At 43.1% G+C, this 23,919-nt stretch overlaps 1 protein-coding gene across 11 annotated transcripts in view; it reads right to left on the minus strand.

Annotated features, from left to right (window-relative positions):
* CADM1 (cell adhesion molecule 1) overlaps positions 1–23,919 on the minus strand; it is a 146,455-nt gene that overhangs the window by 87,020 nt on the left and 35,516 nt on the right. The window contains exon 1 of one of the 11 annotated variants that reach the window (XM_015884136.2): positions 21,750–21,810. The exons of the other annotated variants lie outside the window; for them this stretch is intronic. Within the exon in view, the coding sequence (XP_015739622.1) occupies positions 21,750–21,795 (46 nt within the window). The 5' untranslated portion in view covers positions 21,796–21,810. Of the gene's footprint in view, positions 1–21,749; positions 21,811–23,919 lie in introns of those variants that run through there. 11 annotated transcript variants of the gene reach the window in all.

The raw sequence follows: 23,919 nt of genomic DNA on the forward strand, positions 1-23,919 counted from the left end.
AGTACGATTTTCATCTGCCTTGAAAATGTCAGCACTCAGCAAGGAATAAAACAAGGTTAAAGAATGTGAAGTTGAAAGCGGATGTCTTAGTGTTTATCTACAAAAGCAGCCCAACTTTTAACAGCATCATCCCAAGTGAGAGCGACGCAACTCCATGCTGCTCATCTGCATCACACATCCCTGTGCTGTTGCCGTGCAGAGGAAAGCACTGCCCTGGGCCTGGTGGCTGCAGCCCCATTTGTCAGCATCCCTGCCATCGACAGCTCAGCTTTTTGTGCCAAATACAACCAGCAAGTGTTGCTGTGGCTGCAATGCTCCTGATGCAGGGTGACAGCACTGTCATTATTACCAACGCTTTCGGCTCGAGTGTAAATTCACCCTGAAGGCCTTCAGGAAAAATCTGTGTCCCGCAGGCTCTCCTCCAAGCACTCAGCTGCTGTTTGCTCTGTGCTCTCCGATGCTGCCACGTTAAGCACAGCCATCGTGAGGAGAACGCAGTGTCTCCTCAAGCATCTATTTCCAAAGTCATGTTATCCCATAGCAAAATTACAGCATTACACATGGAATGATGAGATAATACCCAATGCTATCAGCAGCCCTTTGGTGAGGATCAGCCTCTTCTCCAGGTAACAGAGATAGGGTGAGGAGGAATGCCCTCAAGCTGCACAGGAGGAGGGTCAGGAAAAGCTTCTCTGCAAGTGATTTATTGGCACATGGTCCACAAGGAGGTGATGGGGTCAGCATCCCTGGAGGTGTTTGGGAGCTGTGGAGATGTCGCACTGAGGGTCACAGTCATTGGGCAATATTGGACTACTACTTCTTCCACTGCACTTTTCATTCCATCACCTGATAAAAAACCCTCATACACAACCTATGGGCAGGATTCAAGTCGTGGTTAACCACCACACATCACCTCAAAAAGAAACATTGGGGCATTTGGCAAAGCAAACAGAGAACAGGCAGGAGATAAATCACACCAGTGACTCATCTGTGGCACAGAACTGCATGAAAAATGAAAGCAAAGATCTGAAAATCAGCACTATTTCTTATTTTCTCCCTCTGAAAAAAAAACGATGGCAGCTGCAAAGTAGTTGCACAAATAAAGAGGCTTGTAGTGTTGCTGGTGAGTTTCACAAGTCTGTTAATAAAGGATGCAAATATCAAGCTGCAACCTGTCATTTACTAATCAAATGTAACGCTCATTTTCTTCCTACAGACACAAGATGAGCTGTCAGTTATACAGCATACCAGGGTTAGCCCAAAAGCAGCCTCCAGATCCACCAAAGATTAGATCTCCAGTGCTTTAAGCCAGCAGCACCCACACTGCGCAGCCCCAACCAGATCATTGGGCAAGTATTGGAAGTCAGACTGGAAGTCATGACACCCAGGAACCAACGTTAAATAACACAGAGCATCTCCCTGAGCAGCATTTCTCATGCTTACTCATGGGCACTTCTGAGACTGAGGAGGGAAAAGAGAAAGGGGAGCATCATTCACATACTCCTAAGTATACGCAGGAAGGAAGATTACCTTAAGCAAGACAATGTTCTAACAGAGTCATCAGATTACCAGGGTTGGGGGAGCATGAAGTACAAGCTTAGGGCTGGTGTTTGTTTTCACTGGAAACGTGTTAGATTAAAAGGGCCATGCTAATGTGACATTTTACTATCACAAAGAAAATCCAATGCTAAAATTAGAACATAAATCAGGCACAAATATCCTCCCAGACATGCAATCAACTTTGCTTTCCACTTATCCTCCTTTATGCATCAAGGGGTTATATTAAATTCTATTATGTATCTGTTAACTGTAAGCATTGCTTCTTTATAACTTCAAGAGAGGTGCTGAAACAGTGAGAGCGCTGCAAAACACATTAGGTTCACTGCAGATAAAGCAAGGTGATTAGAGCACTTTGAAATACTCTTCTAAAATCAAGATTGAAAGATAAATATCCCAGGCTCCAATGGATTTATCACGGCACATCCCAACTGCAAGGCACCATGGGGAAATAAGGTTTAAAAAAAACAGGGCTTGAAATGCAGCATCAGCTCATAAAAGCAGTAGTGTTTGCACTGAAAATGATATTACAGCCAAGCAGCTATTTGGTAACCAGCAAACAGCTTTAAGTGTGGATTGCATGTATGCAAACTTAATTAACACAGTCAACTTGAGCCAAACTCTATACAGTATGTCCAGAGCAGCACATCCAACTTGATCACCTTCTGCTACAAACCCTATTGCCTAACTTAGCAAAACAAATGTTGGCTTATGGTATCCAAGGAACCAGAAATAGCCATATCCTTCAGAGATCATCCCCTTCAATTGCTTCCTATCTGCAAACCAAAGGGAAGAGCCCACGAGCTCAAGCTGGAATTCGAAAGCTAATCATGGAAAGATACTGAACCCAACACAAAGCTTGAGTCGGTATGTAGTGAAATACAAACAGGCCACAATAGGCTTTGCAAATTAAACACTACGTTTTACAGCATATCAGAGCTCGGTGCATTAATAATTAGCATTTTCTTTGTCCCAGCTCCAATGAATTCATATCATCCTTCAACACCGTTTAGCCAAAGCAAATAAAAAACAAGAAAATCACATTGCTTCTTCCAATCCATACAAAATGATTTGGATATTCACGTTCAAATTTGCTATCATGGATTAGCTGAAGGCAATTACTTGACTTGCTGAATTCTTTTACAATAATTTAAAAGGAGAATTCAAGTCCTTTCTAATAAGAAAAATGAAATCCCATTAGTTGCATCTCCAATGTATATTAACATTTCTTTTGTTTAGAAAGGTTAATATCCCCCAAATAAAGGAGCACAGATTGCCTGTTAAAATAATTACATCATGACATTTTGGAAAGGTTGGTGGATAGACGTGGTTTCAAGCAAAGGAATAAACAAAATAAGGAGGCTTTAAGAAAAAAAAGGAAAAAGAAATTACCCATGACTTCAATATGAAATGCATTGGCAACTCCCATCACGCTAACAGCTTTCATGGAGGTTTTTCTCCTTGCCCTATAGAAAATGCTTTCAGATGCCAGCAATGGGCAGGGTAAATCTGAAGCCAGGCAGCATTACGTCAGCATCCATTCTGACTGTGAGCACAAGGTACAAGGGCTGCCTTGGCCTCAAACCCCATCTCTGAGGGAATAGCAAAGCAACCGAAAGGCACAAAGGGATGAATGAGGAGGACCAACACAGCAAACATTCCTGTTTCAATAACAACTTGCTAATTGTGGTTCTGACAGCATGGACCAGCACATGACATGACGTACACAGCAAATTCACAGCTCACCTCAGCCTCAGGAATCTTGCTTTGGCAGATGTTAGGTTTCAAAGCTCGCTTTCCTTACTAGCGAGAGAAGCTAATTCTGGTTCCTCTCCACATCCACAAACTTCAAGCAGCACCAACTGAACGCCTACTTGGCTAACGTACATATAAGGAGCAATCCCATTTTAAGAGCTTAAATACTGAAGCTGGTCCAGGTTTCAGCTCCTCACCCCAGCGCACTGCTGCTAACAAACATTAGCTTGCATGGCAGCACGAAGCAGCCAGACCACACTGACCAGCATTGCCACAGCTCACTGTGTTTGCAACCCAACAGATTTCCTGGTCATCCTCCCACTTCTTTAACAAACCCCTACAGAGCAAACAAATGCTCCACCTGTTTGTTTTTTGTCTGGGTTGACGTACACTTAAACCAAACAGTGCAGATAAAGAGTGTTCCCTGCCCTCCTCCCATCTTCTCAAGAAATACAATGGATTCTCACTCAGTTCCTCTACTGAAATCACGTTTTGCTTTAAACACCAAATCAGTTCTCTTCATTGTATGAAATATTTGCATGTTTTAAAGCATTTCAAAAGCAAACGTTGGTTTCCAAATGAGTTTGGAACGTGCACGTATAATTAGCCCTGTCTAACAAATCTGCTCATGACTGCAGCAGTAGTAAACAAGTGAATTTAAGCCAAACCTGTTTCAGAGGCATCAAATGTCAAGGCCTACCTCCTAACACCTCATTCAAAGCCTGGCAGGTGATATTTCCTCGGAGTCTATTTACTTTGACTAGGCAGCACTGAAGGATAAGATGCATTTAATTCAGCAAGTTCTCACATGCAGTGAGATGCGCTGCTTTGTAGCCTATCATGGTGATTCTGCCTCAGCTTGCAATGGTTCAAAGACCACACCAGGATTACAGAAACTCTGCAAAGCCTTCTCAAGGAGCTGTTACAAGCTTCAGGGTCTGCTCCTCAATGTGGATGTCTGCAGGAGGGCAGGAAGCAAGTGATTAATACATTGCTCTAAGTTCACTTACGCTGTCCAATTTTAAAAGCAACTTAAACAAATCTGCTTGTGATTATACCAGTTAGCAACATGATTTTAAACCAAACCTGTTTTTCAGGCCTCAAGTCAAGGCCCAACTCCTACTCAGTAACATCTCAAGCTGCAAGCCGTTCCCAATACAAACCTCCACCCACACGAAAGCATTTGATGACAGCAGGGCACCAGCACGCCGCACAGCTCCCAGCAAATGATGTTACTGCAGCTTGCAGAAGCACAGCAATCTCAATGCTGAAGACACTCAAACAGCGAATAAAAGATGCATCTCATCGTTCATATGAAGCCAGTAATACTCAATGGGTTTCTCACAACTGATGTTGAAAGGAGAAGAAACTCCCCAAAGCAAGGCATCCATAGACAGATAACTGAAACCCACACCTCATGTAGAATCATAGGATGGTCTGAGTAGGAAGGGACCCTCAAAGGCCCCTGCAGTGCACAGGGACACCCACAGCTCCAGCAGTGCTCAGAGCCCCGTCCAGCCTGACCTTGGCTGTGTGCAGGGATGGGGCACCACCACCTCTCTGGGCAACCTGTGCCAGTGCCTCTCCGCCCTCAGTGCCAAACCTTCTTCCTTATCTCCAGTCTCAATCTCTCCTCTTTTAGGTATAAACTAATGCTGTCACAATGTACATGATGGGCTGATCAGAAGCTGTGCTCTGAGCACTGGGTACCAGCCAGAAGCCCATCAGGCAAAGGAACCACCATCCAACTGCAGCAGTGCTGGCACATTAACTACCAGCCATAGACTACAGAGCAGTGAAAACCTTATCTGGACTGCACAAATTAAGACATGGAAAGTGCTTCTGAACCCCACTGCTTTCACACATAGAAACAAAGGAGAACACAAAGCATCTTGCTTTAAGTAGAGTTCATTGCAGGGAATGACGCACGGCGTGACAACAGTAGCATAACAGTCATCTTCCCCTTCGACTCTGAAATTAGCAGAGAGAAAATGAGACTTTTTACTGTTCGAGATGACTTCCACAACAACATTATACCGAAATACTAAATTGTAAGTATGTTTAATACTGAAGATAACGATCCATCATTCCTTATTGCCTCTTCCATGAGATCGCAATGAAGGTTGCCTCCATCCTAAAAAGGTCATGTTTGCATTTCTGGTAAACACAATGCATTGTTTTTTTCCCCTCTCCATCCAATATGCTCAAGTGAGTCACATCTGGCTGACTTGTCAAAAGATAGGGGAAAGTTGGAGGAAATGGTGTTCCACAGATGTTGCTGCCTAAAAATAGCCTTTTCACAAATGATAACAATTTTCCAGCTCAGTGGCAAAATATACAGCCCAAAGACACGTACTGCCAATAGAGATTCATTGCAGATGGTTAACTTAAGCAACTTGTACTATTCTAACTTCTCCCTGCTACCAGATTTTAAGCGTAACCAAATAAAAACATCCCAGAGTTTCTAATTCACCATTTAAAAGCCCATTGCAGAACACCAGCTTCACCTGATCTAACAAGTTATCTCAACCCCTCCCCAACAGATGGAATGGCCTCCATCCTAATAAAGCAGTTCTCTGCTGGGTAAATAGAGGCCACGGGTTGCAGAACCTCCAGATATATTATTCATCTCGGTCAACTGCCATCTAGAATTGCAGGCCAGTAAAGTAGTGCTGCAAGGTTTATTAAAAAACACTGATCTGGGAAAAATGCTTACGCTGACCAAATTGTTATTTGAGAAGCATAGCTTAAGGTACTCCCGTGTTCCCCAAAGAATAGGGTATAAAAGGATCAGAGGGAGCCACATGTAAAAGAGCCATCTGAATTCTGACCATCTCCTGCCTTTTCTGCTCATTCAAACCTGCAGGAGTAGCTCAAAACATTCTAAAAAGGTGCAGTGAAATTGACATCTGTAGGAGGTTGGAAAGATGTGCACCCCCCTCAGATTCATACCTAACACACCTACCTTTGGAAGCAGAGAACTCCAGAAACTGGGCCACTTAAACTCTGAACTTTTGTTTTCAATGTTGAGGTTGCATGGGCTCTTCCTTGTCTCTGTACCCCAAATTTGCTATTGGATTCCTTCGAGTGTTCTTGCAATAAGGGTCAGCAGCCCTTAAAGTTGGTCACATCCTACCTCAAGCCAGCACCACGGGCTCCTCTCACATCCTCCCATGAATCCTTCCAGAGTAAGAAGGAAAGTGCATGCCTTCCCTATCATGCACCAGGAAAATGAAACGATGCAATGGCTCAGCTTCCTGCTGAACAAGGGAATGAGCAGCACTCCAGAAACCTAGGCAACACTTAGAGGGAACTTAGCAGCAATGAAGACAGAGCATTGCAAGCCTGGCTTTGCAGCGAGGTGATTCTCACTCACCCTGAAACAAACCGTATCAATCACATACGTTACCTCAAAGGAAACAATACTGTGTCACCACACCTGAGATCCATCTCCTTAAGTATTAAACATAAACAAAATACAAATCCTTAACGTTCAGCTTCCAAAGGATTCATTTTCAGACCGGCTACCTGTAATGAAAGCAGTTGTTCTCGTGCAAATTAATCAGCAGGAGAAAAGTGCCGACTTTGCACCTTGGGATAGAATCTTTCAAAGCTGTATCTTAACAGGGACACAGGGAAATAATAATGTTTTAGCACCAACCAATAAATAACAGAGGAATAAAGCACAGACAAAGCAATTTCTGCAAACTCTGCTAGGAACGCTTCTACAGTTATTGATAGCAAAGAAACTGAATATGAACAACATCAGAGAGGCAAAAATAGGAAAAATATCTTCTGGAAAACATCCTTTAACACGAATACTGATATCCCGTTGGCATCTAACTTAGAGCTCTGCAGAGGAGAAAAATACTTCAAAACCTGATGCATTTTAGTGTTGAAAACTCTTTACATTCCATGACTAAATCATAACCGCTACAGTGGTATTTCAATCTGCGATTCTGCTGATGTTCACAAACTGAGCTGTACTTGTGTGGTTTATGCTGTCAGCAGAACCCCTTGACTGAACACCATGTCATTCATAAGATAAAGTGTCCAAGAGGCAATTCACCGGGTCTTAAAAAGGAAAGAGTGATGACCTCAATCCCCTTAGGAAGGCTGTCTCCCTAAAACGTCTTCAGAAAGTGAGAAAAATGGATTCTGCAGGAATCTATCATCTCTTACTTAAGTGGCCAGGCTTAATGCCTGGCGTGCTGCACTTTTCCCTTAAATTATTCAGCATTTACATTGATCTCTGTCCTTCATAACGGCTGCTCACGTCGAGACACACAGCATACGGACATTCCGATCCAGGAGGTAAAGCTTCATGCTTCTCTGCAGCCCCTGTGCTGTGTATAAACAGCTCTCTGCTCCCATAACACCACCGCTCACATTTATTCCTTGTGATGCCAACCGCAGTGCGTGCTGCGTAGCAAAAGCTGGAGCCCTTCTTTACAATTCCTATATGCCTTTGCTTCTTGCAGCAGGGCTGAGCTTGACTGTTCTGCTTCTTAAAGCAAAGTACCCCAGTTTATTAGAGCTATTTACGGGCTGAAAAAGCAGCACGTTAATTCCGCTCCCTTTCCTATCCCTTACTCACCTTCTGCAACTTTAAACTGATACAGAAATACAAAGTCCTTTGTGGAAGGAAGGGGTTGCAAACAACTGACAGAGCTGAACTGCACCACAGCCACCAAAATGACCTGAATGGGGAGCAATCCCACCCAATGCAACCCTTTGTGTGTTCTTTTTCCTCTGGTTACTGTTCCAATTCACAAACCTGATCAAGGTTTGGAAAGGAGGTATTTGTTAAACCTTATGCAAGCATCAATTTAACCAATGGAAACAGATTTTTTTCCCCCCTCATTGCTGCAGTAAGAAAACACAAAAGAATAAAAATAAATAAATAAAAATCCCACAGCAGTTCTTTCCCTCCAGGGAAGATGGGTATTTGATATTCTAAGTATTTCTACAGCAAAACTGCAGGAAGACAAAGAGAAAGCATTATTGGGAGTTCTGAGCACGCTGTGTTAAAGGAAAATGCCCTTTGCTTCTCTCTTCCTAAGTTGGGCAGAGCCCCAAGTGGGGCATCATCTGCCCCAGCTCGTCCCACCTCCTCCTCTCAGCTCAGGCATCCAAACACCACCTGTGAGAGGCATTAAGGCACTGCTGGAGCAGAGGGAACCACAGCGAGCTCTTCATTGCAGCAGCATTGCAATCTTGCTGAGTTATTCTGCTTCCTACCCAGGTCTCAGGCAGATGCCCAGCCACCAAAAGAATGAAATGCCTTGATGTGGCAAAGCCACCCTATCAGATACCAGCAAAAATACTCCGTTTGTTGTCGGATAAGCACTTCTAATACATGACAAGAATCCATAAGGATTTCAGGGAGGTTGTTTACAAGCCAAGAGAATGCAAGAGGAAAGGAAACACCACCCATCCCTGATTGTTCAGAAACAAACAGCAAGCCACAGCATTGCAACTAGTTCAAGTAGCAGCTGAGCCGGTGGTCTCTTCTTTAAGAGCTGCAGGGATGCCAAGAGCAGAGCAGCCATAAACAAACACCTCGAAGTGAAAGTTTCCTAACATCTACCATGCCTGTCACACACAAATGCTCTGCGTGGAGACAGATGGTGCAGGCTTCTATTAGCAATGAATAATGAGATGTGAAGTGAAAGGTGTGAGATGCTATTTAACCTTGCTTCCCCCCAACATCGTAAGTCCTGAACTGTACAGCATTTGATATTTTTGTGGTTATAAAACACCAAGAGCAGCAGCAATCACGGGTTAGCTGTGCATCAGTTATTTTGCTGTCTTTTAAACCAAATCTGTTCCCATTCCTTCAGCCTCCTTCAACACTGGCAAGCCGAATGGTCTGCAACAAAATCATGCAACAGCCAGCTGCAATTAAAAGGAGATACCCAGTGAGCAACTGCCCACCCTGATAAGCAAAGCAGCGCCATATCAGACATTTCTTCACACACTCACAGACATATATTATCAAGAAGGCCTGGAACAGCCATCCTGATGCTATTGGCAGGTCCTGAGATCAACTCGACCAGCAAGAAGTGATAAGACAGGGAAGTCTTGGGCTGAAAACTGACCTGGCAAGAGCTGCAAAAACCAGGTGTCTCCTCTCAGCTGGATCAGTGCGCACTGGCTTGGCTCACTGCTGTCCAAAATGACACAACCTGTGCAGAAATACTAAGCAAAGCGAGCTTACTCATGCTGCAGAGGACACAGGGAAAGATAATGGTCTTCAAATTCCTCAGAGGTGCCATCAGAGAAGATATATTGTTCTGCATATGCATTACAGATCTGGCAAGCTGCAACAGGTAGAAACCACAGCACAGTAGGTTTATTCAAGTGTAAAAACCACCGAAATAGATTGCTTAAGGCAGTCACAGCTGTTTTAAAAACACACTGATGATGTCTACCAGTCAGGAATGGGTTTGGTAAACTCCATCCTAGCTGAGGCCACACAGGCAGCGGCCAGATGGCTTAGGAAGACCAGACAATCATCTTCCAGCTCAGGATGTGCTGCCTTAAGGCAACAGAACTTAAGTAACTCCTCCATCCCAAGACCCACCAAAATGTAATTGAATTATTAAGGTTGGACAAGACCTCTGAGATCATTCAGTCCAACCATGCACCTACCACCAATGCTGCCCACTAACCATGTCCCTAAGTATTCTGTCTACCCTTTCCTTAAACACCTCCAGGGACAGTGACTCCACTGCTTCCCTGGGCAACCTGTTCCAGTGGCTGACAGCTCCTTCTGAGAACAAATTCATCCTAATATCCAAACTGAACGTCTCCTGGTAAGACTGGAGGCCATTTCTTCTCGTCCTATTGCTCGTCCTTCGCTATTCATAATACACGGCACAAGCCCATCTTTGCAGCCACTCCTCTGTGCTAACTAAATACAGCTGTCAAGACATACAAGTAAATTGCAAGAAGACATTTATTACAAAGACAAGCAATTCGCAATGCAATCAGCTCCCGAAGCTGCGCCTGATGCACACAACCATCTTCCAATGCTGTTCAAGCTTTGGGTTGTTTGTTTGCCACCTATGTACCAGTTCTTTCAGCTGTTTGGCTAATATTCACACTCGGCCTTTTTGCATATCACCAGCAAATCAGTGCTCCAACACACCAGAAAGTATTGTAACATCCTTGCAATTTAGCTCTCTCTACTGCAGGAGACCAACATTATGCAGAACTGCAATGTCAGTGCAAGCTGAGATCCCTCCCAAGCCCATCTATCATACATAGGAACAAGTATCAGCACATCTGCTCATCTGCTACTTGTTACATCAGAGCAACTAAGCTTTTAGAAATAAATCATCTCCAACTATTTAAAACGTTCTGTTCAGATTAATGGGCTATTTTACACAAAAGCACAGTCCCCAGAGTCATGTGCATTTGCAAACATGCTTGCATAAATAGTTTTAGCAATTTGTAGACAAAAATTTGGCAACATGATACATTCATCCAGGGAATACACATTATGTTTTACTTAGATAAATACACATAATCACTATTCCCCATCTACTTTCAGCAGCTCCATTACTAGTTGGATAATTGACTCAATAGCCACAAAGGTTCACTACCTTCACACTGGAGAAGGTCAAACCTGCAACCCAGGAAATGATGTTTCTTTTTTTAGGTGTACAGAGACTTTGAAGAGTGTTTCACATATAAGGCACACATATAAGGCTGTATAACCAAGCTGCCTTCAAAACCCACTACTGTTAATGAAGTCCATGGCTTCCTCTCTGCCCTTTCCCTGATTTTCAATGGCAGTAATCCATAGGAAATGCTTTGCTTCGTCTTTATTTAGCAGTGGTTTACAGGAGCAACAGTAAACAGTGCTTCACATCCTTCTAAGAGAACTCCCTTCAACTGAGAAGGTGGCTTTTTTCAACTGGAAAACTCTAAAATGGCAAAACTGAAGTGGATACAGAAAGAAGGGACTACTCTGTTTTAACCACTCCATTAGCAGCATGTTGTTTGGTTTCCTTCCCAAATTAGGGGATCCTTCCCAACTCCATCCTGTGGTGACCACGTGACAACCAAAGACCAACTAGAAAACTAAGCTGAGAAGATGAGCAAGAAGAACTGGAATTAGCAATGCCTCTGTAAGATGGCATAACAACAAGCAGGGGGCTCATATCCATCTCATTACCTTTGGAGGATGATAAGGTGCTATTTGCGCTGCTTAGATCTTCATTAACAGCACAAAAAGAAGCACATGATTTTGTCTTGAGCAATCTTAGTAAAGGCCTAGAACCTCAAAAATATTCATTAAGTAGAAACAGACCCTACTTACCTGCTTGCAAATCCATACCACATTCAGCTTGTATGAGCAAGATATAATGGCAGGCTGCTGTCATTGCCCTTTGCTCCTTACGAATGGAAGTCAATGGTGAGAATGCAAGTAACATTTTGCAGGAGATACAGAGACTACCCCTTATTAACGACAAGAAACACATAAATACAAATGGAAAACTATTACAGGTTAGTGAAAATCACTGATGGGAACCAACAACATCCCAGCCTTGGCATCAAACCACCATACAAAGGAAGGGAACTTCTCCTGTTCGTTGTTCTGTCAATATAAGCAAACAGGTTCACATGCACACACGTTAATGGTGGAGGGCTCCAACAAGTACAGCAGATCCCTTCCTCAGGGCAAATAAAACACTCTTGTAGAAGCAAGATTTTAAAATCCAATTTGTCACAACAAATAGGAAGGCATGAAATACATTGTTACCCTTATTCAGGCATTTGCATTCCTTATTGCTAATTTAAAAATGGGAAATAACATTTCCTTCTGGCAGATGAAATACAGGTCTTGTGAGCTCAAAATACATTAGAAATAACTGTTCTGCATGAAATATATTAACTAAATACTGCAGTCAGTATTAATAGGTCGTTAAATCTCATGGGACTGGAAGGAAGAATATATCCCCTTTAACCAACTACGAGGCAACAGGATGCCAATGTGATGCTATGAGCTCTTAAAAGTTCACCTGAAGAAAGTAACTGAAAACACCTCCTACCTGTTTCATACCAGAGACAGAGAATAGCAAACAACATGTTTTCTCCAACAATACCTCTGCAAAAATCCCATTTCCAAACAGCCTGATGTTCAATGCTGATGTTAAGATCTGACTTCTCCTTTTCAAAGCAATCTCCTCGCTAATGCATCTCTCCCCACCAGCCTTTCCTACAAAGTTGCTCGTGATTCAAGCAGATAATTTCCGTTTTTAATCTAGATTCCATAGGAAACCAAATTAACTTCTCAGCGCCACAAATGGAAAGCACTGCGTCAGAGGAGCCACGCTGGAGGAGTTAAGGCTGTCAGACACATCAATATATTACAATATAGAAGGTATTTATGGAAGTAACTCAGCGTTCCCAGCCAGGCTGCCTGTTAGATGCATGAATACAAGCACACCATCCTTGCACCCTGCCTCTCCTCCCTACACAAATCCCAGCCCACAGCAGCCAGAGATGCCAGGAATTAAGAGCGGCCTGACTTGTGTCTTGCAGCTGGGAAAACATATGGAAACCTGACTGCAGTTCAGCAGCAGTGCAGCTCATCGAGCAGATGTAGCCTTGAACTCCCATCCTCTTCCATATTTCTGCTTCCAAGAGCCTTCCTGCCATGCCCAGAATATGTCCTTGATTGTGGCATACTGAACTCAAAGCCACAATGAGTGGTTACACTTTAGGTCCGAAGCCAAAACTCGAGCACAAGAAACAGGTGGAGAACACACGCATACAGAGCTGTCCTATCTATGCACTGGGAAATGAGGAAGGAAACCAATGTCTCAATACCAACATCCTCCATTGACATCATGAAGATTCTCCCAGCAGAAAAGAAGCCCCTCAAAAACCCATGGGGTTAAAGGCTCCTATCTGCCACGCTCCTATTTTGACAAAAGCTTTCTTCTTTATGAGGCATTTGTCATTAACAAACTTCAGACAAGGTTAATGAAAGTTCTGTCACTTTAATGTCTAGCCTGCTTTAAATTACAGATGTCATCTGCCATGACTAAAGAAAGGGCACTGTGCAGTAATACCATAAACCATCATCTCCAGGGACACACAGGTAATTGCATAGCTCATTAAAGAACTGTTTTAATTATTAATTGACCGTGTCAGAGTTGTCCTTTGAAGTCGAGTTTAATTTTTTTCCTTGCAAGCACACTGATTCCAAACTGACCTACAGAACTTTCTCCACACCCCCGGAACCAGAATGCAAAGCTTGGGATGGAGCTTGTAGGATGGGACCACAGCCATGGACCTCAGCCATGGACCTCAATGCCCATTCCAGTTGTGTAAGAAATAGAGCTCTTCAGTGGATGTGCAAATTAACCAAGAGCTCAGACAGGTCCTTCCCACTCCCAGCACTGTGTGCCTAAGGCACTGAATACCAACATCACCTCTCAGCCACCAGTCATAGCAGCTTCCCAGCTGTTGACATAGCTTTGCTTTAAGAATACTCCAAGACAAGACAAATGTGCTTGTTTTTGTTCCTGTAACCACAACCAGGCCCTGAATGTATTTACCTGCACTCCAGCCTATTTGGAGCTGCACTTCAAATCCATCAGCACAGCAAATGCTGGAGCATCTCCAACATGCTTTGCCACTCTACCAACCTGCAACCCATAAGCTGTGCTTCCCCAGCAGAAACAACAAATATATGACCCAGAAGGCAGTGACATTGGCAATTCCCAAATACGGCAAAAAAAACCATCAAAACCTAAGAACTCTACAGAATTTCATGTATTAATTAGGTGCGGAACTTGCATAAAACACTGCATACAAATCAATGCATGTAAAGTACCACAAAAACACGAGGCAAAGAGAGAATCCTCATAAAATACACCAAATAAGCAGCTCATGGGGACAATGTACGAATGGGAATGTAAATGAAAAGAATGTTTTTTATCTTAAAACGACATAAATCCAAAGCCAGCATCCCACTCTACCCTATGACCTTCGTTCTCACCCAGTTCCTGTTCACACTATTTGCTAACGTAATTGAATCCTTCAAGCGTCTTTACATTTCATTCTGGTTTGGGGGACAATGCTGCTGAAAGGCGTTTGCCATCCATCTTTCTTAACACGCTTAATCTAAATAGAAGACTCAAATCCAAGATCGCGCCTTTGATGGATAGCTCACCTTTTTCTAACAGCATACCTCAAATGCATCCCATTATTGCACTCAGAAACCTTACAGCAAGCCTGTATTCAGAGTGATTTTAGCTTCTCCCACCAAGCTGGCTATCATATATACTTACTGCAGTATAGCATGATTAAAAATAGATAAGGTTAAAGAAGTTGCCATGTATAAGACAGGGATATGTGAATAAGCTCAGCAGACCCACACAGTCTCATACAAGGCTTACAAGAATCTCCCTTGGCAGAACTAAACCATCGTTCCCTCGGTCCACCCAGGAGTATTCATTACAGCAAAGAACCTTCAGCAGCATGTCAGCATCGAGGCTGGCTCAGCCAGCCCAGCCTATATTAAAGCTAAAACAATTATTGTAAATAATAATTAAAAAGCATTCTGGTTTTATTATCCTGCAAGTGTGACCGTACACAGCACACCTGCCCTTGTTGCAAAACACAGAGCACCCCATTAAGACCCCAGTAAAACCTTAAGTATGAACTTAATAAAGGCAATAATATCATTTGATATGTTTAGGAGCATGCTACAGATAGGAAATAAAACGCACTGCATTTGTAGGACAACAACAAAAAAATTAATTACTAATGCCACACAGTGCCAAGAAATCCGCTTTTATATGGCTTATATGATTTCATATTAGGAGAGTAACTTGGATTGTCTTGATAAAAAGCAAATATTTTCCTAGATCAAAGGGGCTCTAAGTACCACAGCAGCATAGTATTGCTAAGAAAATGTGATCCTTCATTTCTCTGTCGTGTGATACAGATCCACGTGCACCCGGCTTTCAAGAAAGCGTACATTATTTTGCATGCAAATAAAGCAAAGAAAAATGCCTCCTATTCAGATAACAATGATGTACTCCTCTGTAATGAACAGCTGGTGATACTTCGTATAGCGGGATTTACTGCATAATTGCTGGTTTACATCACTGGTTGATACTAAGATGCCACACACTTCCAAACCTTGCTTTTTACATCTCCATCTCCCTGTTTGTAAAGCAAAGCTATGCACGCTATGGAGCTGGGGGTAAGTTTTGCAGTGGTTGTTTCAATGGGCTCTCGCTTATTACGTGCTGCTTTCACAAGATATGAATACGATGCATCTTCCAGCATTTCACCAGGATTGGGCAGCTGTGCCAAGTAAGTGTCTACCCATCATACTTAACATATTTGGCAGCAGAGCAGCTGTCGAATGCTGGCCTAACAACGGGTGCAGGACATCTGCTCGCATCCCAGAGACTTGAATGGAGCACCTTGTCTTATTTGAGCCTTGCTGGACTCTTCCTGGAGTAGCTGATTCTGTCATGTAAGCAGCACATGTGTTTTGTTAAGCAAATATCCAAACCAGAGGTGGTGCTGCATTGCTTTCTTTCTTTTCTGTAAGAAAAGCCAGCAATGACTACAAGGAGAGCACAGACAAGTCAGACCGCCACATAATCACACAATCACTGAGGTTGGGGGAAAAAAAACCCTAAGATCATCCAGCCCAACCACCCACCTCCCACCCGACAAGGCTTCTTCTGCCCTAAGCTTAAGAAATTAAACATGACTTTGCACTGCACTCGCTACACAGGCACACAACAAGGCCTCAGACTGGTTGTCGTCGGAGCCGCTACGTGCCCTTCCTATGAAAGAAATGAAACCCATCTCCCCCCATCCCTCTGAGCCATAATTAAAACTGCATGCTGTATCGTCAGAGCACGGCAAGGTCCCCCCAAGGAGCCCGCGCCTCTGGCACATCCAAAGGCACCTCTTTACAAGGGTGAGCGATACCAGAGAAGCTGCAAGGATCATTGCACTGCCAACTATCAGAAACCGCCAGATAACCTTTCCAAGGGAAAGGAGAAATAAAGCAGAAGAGATCTGCAAGAATGAAGACCTTTCTTTTTAATTCTACAAGCAATTTAGATGTACCCGTCTCCTCTTTTATCCCTATTTAAGCTTTCCCCGGCTTCCACAGGTCAGGGAAGAAGAAAAATCTATGAGGTCAATGCCTTACGTCAAATTTCCAGCTTCCACTCAGTCAATGAAGTAGTTAATTATAGTTTTTCTGCTGGTTTAATTCAGATAGAAAAGTCAACCACTTCATTTAATAATTTAGTTGAAACACGTCCATGTAAGTACACTCTAATTTCTCATTCCGTTCTCAAATTGGATCAATTTAAAGGCTGCCAATAATACAGCAGCAGAAATGCAAAATAAAAAATAGAAAGCACCCAACAACTGACAGTAAACCAAAGTCAGGCGGTTCTTTATACACTGACTTGTCTCAAAGCCTGTGAAAGGAATCAATGTACATCAACGTCTAGAAACTATTAACCTATCCGCACTAGGCTGCGATAATGGAGCACAATTAGACATACAATTTGGAGGATCCATCGAAATGAACAAAGCCACGGTAATTTGCCATCTCTTTCTTGTTCCCTTTCAGATGTACACATTGCATCTCCCCAGCAGCTGCTGAGCCTCTGCACTTCCCAGACTTTGGGAAATATCCCAGGGCAGATGTCTTGAAATAGAGCCTCGTTACTTCGGAGCAATCCTCTTTCTAAGTGCAAGTACAAGTCAATTAATGTGGGAAGCCCATTGAAATTATTTTAAGCTAAGTATCCCATTACAAACCTCAGAGCTTTCCTCCCCCTTTCGTCGAGAAATATTTTTACCTGCAATTCAATTGTTCTGGAAGACAAATTGCATTGAGTTCAGACGTCATCTCCAGTCCCCTTCAACCAAACAACCCCGGTGCCAATTTAATTTTGCCCTGCCTCACTGCTCTACAGCTCTTTGCATTTGCAGGAGCCCAGGGATTAGCACGCTGCCATGACTGTTGAATTGAAAAGCGAGGCAGAAAAGATGATTTGAAGATAATTTGTTGATAGGCGCTCAACCCACAGTTGCTGCTGTGGGGACACTGAAGTCGCTGTGCTCACCCATCATCTCCCATTGCCCACCTTCAGCTCCCCACTGCTTGCTGGTCACAGCACCCTACTGTCAATTTTCAGAGGTCTACAATACGAAAAGCTCAAGAAGCGATTAAAAGATAGGCACAGCACAGAAAGGAATACAACTCAGTGTTTCAATGCAACCAAAACCCCACATCCTCAGGTTATCTCCCAGGAGGTGAAAACCAGAGTGAAATTTACAGTTTCAAACCCTCATCTTTCAGAGCACCAATAATGCACCCAGATCAGCCCGACATGGGTTAGGGGTAAATGAACTAAAAGAGCAAAGATACTGGGTACTTGTGATGCCGGTGCTCGTCTTCTCTTTATATTAAAGGAAGTCACTGATAGCAAATGGATTTTTCAATATATCACCCGAATAAATACAGAATTTCAGTGACTCGGTCATAAATTACCCAACAGGCGCAGAGCTGGTAGGGAAGAGGGGGAGACGACAAGACAATGGCTGCAAAACAGCAGCATCTCTGCAACAGACAAGAAGGGAGGATGCCCTACTTGGAAAGGATGTTTTTCTGCTAACTTTGTCATTTCCCTCTTCTAAAATGCACCTATGAAGGATACTCAAGGGGACGCACGCTCCGATACAAGTGGAAGTTTTCAAACTCCCCCTGGCAGCCACAGGGACGTGTCAGTGATGGAAGAAACATCAAAATCCAATGCAGGAGACGTTACAGCTCTCTGATTTTACAAAACTGTCTTGTAAAGCCATCGTAGGCTGTAGACTAAAACAAAGTTAGGCAGCACACAAAGGAACAAAGGGAAGGTACAAAAAAAACCCAAGCAGACCAAATGCTATCTGCTTTTGAAGTTATAGATTTCTTAAGGCTAAGAGCGAAACAAGATTCTCTGATAACAATATGTCTCCTTATAGCCTTTTTTCCATTATTATTTTTTCCCCTTTTTCTTTTAGTATCTGTCTTTGGGGGAAATCTTGTTTGTTAAAACCAAAAAGCACGTGAAAAAGCAACAACAAAGCAAGCAAGGAAGAGAAGGTTTGAGTTGCAGGCAGAACACAAATGTGTACTTGCACAATTCTTGCAGCATGACCGATTGAAGAGGAAAATGATGCTTAAGCTCTTTAGAAGTGAGAGAAACTGCTTATAAGAGGAAGGGAATACTGAAGAACACACTCTACAAAGCAGCTGTCTGCAAAGCCTAACGTACACCTATCCATTACGATTTGGAATGGCCAGTAGCGCTCATTGATGTTCGAGCTGCACAAAGATCTATTAGTACTCTGAAGGATTGTATTAAAAATACCTGAAGTATGCAGACAATCACACTTTCTCTACGTGGCTTCATTGCTTTAAGCACCTGGAAATGAAGATAACGTTGGAGCAGCTGTGTCTTTCCACACACAGCTCTCTATTTTTATCATCTTGGCTTGCTGCTTGCTTGGTATTTAGGAAATGGTCGAGCTGAAAAGCAGTGTGATACAAGCCCTTGCTCCGAGCCCAGGCATACAGATCAGTCAGCACACCCCAGATGCTCCATCATGCTCCAGCACACAGCCTGTGTGTACCTGCGTGACCTGATGTAGGGAACCTACTTTGGAAGGGGGGGTTGGACTCTATGATCCCTTCCAACCTGTACAATTCTATGTATGCACCAACACGGTGACACCTCATGGTGATATCAATGTACACACAGCACGGTGGTGCCCCATGGTGATGTGTGTGCACCAACATGGTGACATCCCTTACTGCTGTGAGCCACGCTGCCTTGATGAACAGAGTTACCCACAACAAACCTTCAGCAACAGCTCTGAGAAGGATCATAAAGTCTGCCAAGCTCTTAGGACTGCTTCTATGCTCCTGAAGTGCACTTGCTATAGGAAAGCCAGTAGAGGAAGGCACCACAGCCAGCACCGAGTTGAAGGAAACGCCATGCTCACTCTTGTTGTGTACTGATGCAGCCTCAGATGCTCAACACTGAACCCAATGGGATAAATAGAGCTATAGCATCAACATGTCTTTATAGAAAGTTTCTGCAGGGTAAGATTAGGAGACAAAATAAACATGGCCATACACATACATATATATATGCAGCAGCTTCTAGCTAAGTGCACGACAACCCCATTTCCCTCTCCTCTATTTTGTTCTGTTCCATCTACCCAAGCTTGACGTTGCTTTCTTTTTTGTTGTTGCTTTTTTAAACCATCATTTTTAACGCTGCCTCTCAACCCACATTTCCCTCCTCTGCCGCCCTGTTGTGAGGTCACGATACATCGGTGACAGAGTTCCCATGGAAACAGACTGACGACATAAACATAAGATTAGGATTTCTCTGCAAAGCTGGAGGAGAAGATGGCTTGTGAGGGAGCAGGCTGTTACTCAAACAAATCTCTTCTGTAATAGCTGTGGGAATAGAGAACATTACTGGCAAAGTAAATTGCTTTTTTGTAAAAATGTTCTTTTTTTTTTTTTCCTTGAAGTTTGCCCCCATGTGAAAGTCTCTAAGTCAGAACCTTAACATTATTTTAATGTGCTATTCTGTATTTAATAATCTTCTGCTTCAGACACTAGTCTGTTACCATGGGAATGACAGCCGCACAAATACAGGATTAAGGCTATCAAGCAGAAGGAGAAAAGGAATTATGAATAAGCTAGTTATGTTCAATAATTAGCAACTCGACGGAAAAAAAAACCCAAAATCATGAATTTAGATTGATGCATTTATCTCAGTGTTTGAATACAACGATGAGGGTGTTATTGCTCCAAAATGGGATTCTAACACATTACCCAACCATATTCTCTCGGTGTGGTTTTCTTTTCCCCCTTTAAGTGTGTCCTGCTTGGAACAATAATTCTGTTTGCTCTCATTGCCATTTCCCCTTGTCATTAAGGGACTCCCTTAATGCACACACACAGACAGGTGCCTACAACTGCACAGGCAAAGAGAGATGCTCGTCCAGACCTTTATCACCCCTCCCTCCCCAAGAAAACCACCTGTTAGACCCTCAGTTTGCATTACTTTAATATGCAGCCCTGCATGATGGGACTCGGACTGCCCAGCTCTGAGCAGCACACTGCAGGAAGTTAAACCTTTTAATATTCTCTATTTTAAAAAACAGAAAATGCTTTCTGCTTTAATTGGAATTAGCTGCAGTACAATGAAATGAGCGACCCCGAATGGCACCAGCCCCTCAGCTGCCCATAGGACTCAGCTCTCACAGGTCTGCCTCCTTTAATTTAATGACAGCACATCTGCCAGCACCCTGGGTTTATCTGCCAGCCCTGCCCCCAGCACACAGCTCCTGAAATACCACCTCCAGAAATCAGACAGAATCCTGTATTATTTAACAAGGCTCTTAGACAAGAAGGTAGTGAGAGCAGCTAACACCCACTACGAGATGCTTGTATTCTCCTGCAACGTGCCCAGGCATCAGGAACAGAAGGAAACAGCCCTGGATTCAGACAGCTGACTGCGACTGCACCTCCAATAAGACACAACAGCTTCTCCTGTAACTAACTCAACTGAAAACATCACTCACAGCACAGTCAAGTTAAAATGCCTTCCTTTATCAAGACGACTTTTAATTAAGGGAGTCAGGTACTTCAAAGTGGGGTTGCAAAACTAATTCATTTACATGACCAAGTCCTCTATAATCAGAAGCGATTATGCTACAAACAATAAGGTCATAGTTGGTATATCTCTATTTCTAGTTGGAAGCTCCCACATCAACAGGGCAGGACAACAGGTTCTCACAACCCCAAAATCTCAAGGGAGCTGGTAAGACTTCTCCAGCTTCAATAAGGAAGGCCAGGCTTTAGGTTTGTACCACAAAAAAGTTGCATTTCTCAAGCAGGGAAAGGATCCACCATTTGCAAGCCTGTATTCTTTGTTCACTTGAGATACTTTCTTCTTTGCATATCCGTTGCTATTAAAATTCCCCTTCCAGCACATAATTCCCTCTACTAGCTTCTCTTGCTTATTAGATAAGACAAAACATATTCAGAGAATCTGATCAGAGATCTTATTTTCTCCAGGCACTCCTCTGAATTTAATTCTAGATTAAGCATTACTTAAAAATAATAATAAAATAAATAAATAAGGAAAAAAAAATCCCTTCTTGCCTCTTACCTCACGCTCCCTTTCAACACAAAGCTGCAGAACACTCCAAGGAACCAAACTGCATTTAAAAATGAATAATGATTGTAAATATACTATGGAAAGGCTAAATGTATTTCCACAACAGGAACGGGTGAGGAAGAGCTCAAGTTCTTTCCTCCTCACCCCATTGGGATAATACCAGAAAAAGACAAAAACCTGTAACCCAGAAGTGGTGCCTCCAACCAATACGTGTTGACCCCATTCTGTGCTGTAGGGACACCACATTTCTGCTGATCCAATGCTTTTGGACTCAATACTGCATGTAGCATCTCCCAGCTGACACCTGGCTTACAGTTTCCAGCCTCCAGACTCGGCAGTTGTCCAATGCAGAACATTTAACACTCAAATTGCGTCCACTTACCTAAAGAAAACAGGAAGAAAAAGATAAATTTAGTACAAATGCAGCAAGTTAGATGCACAAATCTAGAGAAGGAAAAAATGTCATTTGGTGCTTTTACTCCATAGTATCAAAATGCAGTGAATATAGAGCCTGCTTTCAAGTAACAACACAGGAAAATGAAAGGTGCTAAACGTGATGTTATCTATGACTTAATGCTTCCCAGCAGCAGGTCTGACCTGAGCTCTTATGCACCCGTTCTGGTGGCTGCATGGGTTCTATTCTATTCCAGCTGCTGCTCAGGGTGCAATGCTGCCAAGGAAACAAGAGGAACTCTACGACAGCCTCTGAAGTTCTTTGTTTATGTCCAGATATATGACAACAACCATTAGCTAACAGACAGGAACATTCAGGACATGACACCATTTAGAAACACAGAACCACAGAATCATTAAGGTTGGAAAAGACCTCCAATATCATCAAGTCCATCCTCAACCCATTCCCACCACGTCCACCAACCACATCCTCAAGTGCCACATCTGCACTTTCCTTCCATTTAATAACAGAAGGGCAAAGCAAGCAACAACAGCCATGAAACTTCTCATAGCAGGTGCTCACTCATCCTTTTTCTTCCTAGAAGATGCTCCAGGATGCTGGGAAACAGCATCCACACAGCTTGCTAAAAGCCTTGGCCAAGCTTCAGCAGCCAAGTTAGGCCCCTGAAGAAGAGGAGAGGTTAATAAATACTGAAACAACCTTTGAGGTCTTCTTATTTATACCTACATACATATTAGCTCAGGGATTTGACAAATAATACTTCTCAAATCACTCCTACGATGTTAACACTCTTGAGTATTAACTTCACTGCGCCTGAAGGAAATGGGTCAATTTTAATTCTTCAAACAATTCTTGCCGGCACAATAACTCGTTTCTCCAAGCTAAGACAGCAAGCAGTGCTTCTGTGCTAGGAATCCCAGCACAGCTCGTGCTCTGGGACGCAAAGCAGCAGGAAGGCAACAAACAGGGGCTGCCCTTCCTCTCCGATAGAAGCTCTCGCTGCACATCAGCTGATTGAAAAACCCAACTCCAAAGGAAAAATAAAGGAAGTTAAGTGTCCCTGTAGCTGTAATAAGGATGCCACAAAAAAAGGCAAAGCCATTTAAATACATGCCCTTGCCAACACATCTTTAATTACACACCCAGACCTCTCCAAAAGGACATTTCTGTGTGTGCTGACATTTAATCCCTCCTCCCACGAGAAGGGCTCTCACAAACAGAAGCAAACCCAAGGCAAGAAATGAATATCCTCAGTATCTGGAAGCATCTCAGTACTTCACCATAGAATTGCCTGAATTGGAAGGGACCCTTCATGGCCATTTGATCCAACTCCCCTGCAACTAACAGGGACATCTACAGCTCGATCACGTGCTACTGGTCCACCTTGACCTTGAATCCACTGGTAAAGCTCTTCTGGCCTTTTCCCAAGAGGAGGATTCTAGCAAGCACCTGGATGTCACTGATTCTCTTCTTCTTCCATCCTCATTTTTGTATTCTTTCTGCCAGCGCCACTTGAAAATGCAGCAAAGTGTCACACAGAGGAAAAAATCCCATCATTTAAAAGTCATAAGCCACACGCACGAAGAGATTAACAGAAATTAAACCAGACATAATAAGGTGCCTGGAAAAAAAATGAAGTTTCCAGAGATGTAAAACTTCAAAGGCCACGTGTGTTCCAGTAGACAAGAGAAGGAATGCAAATAGCATCTGAGCATCATGCAGATGGACAGCCCAGCAAGGCCAAGGGAGGACACAAATGGAAGCACCTGAAGGGAGTTTGCACTCTTCCAGCACTAAGACAATTGAATGCATACCTCCACGTGGAGCTTCCAGACACTGAAGCAAATGCTTTAATTTATTAATGCATTTGGGAAGGTAGCCGCTGGGATCCTATCAATTTCAATAGAACAAATCCTAGAGGTCAATTTTAAC

The sequence above is a fragment of the Coturnix japonica genome, chromosome 24 (genome assembly GCF_001577835.2).
Source record: "Coturnix japonica isolate 7356 chromosome 24, Coturnix japonica 2.1, whole genome shotgun sequence".
Lineage (NCBI taxonomy): Eukaryota > Metazoa > Chordata > Aves > Galliformes > Phasianidae > Coturnix > Coturnix japonica.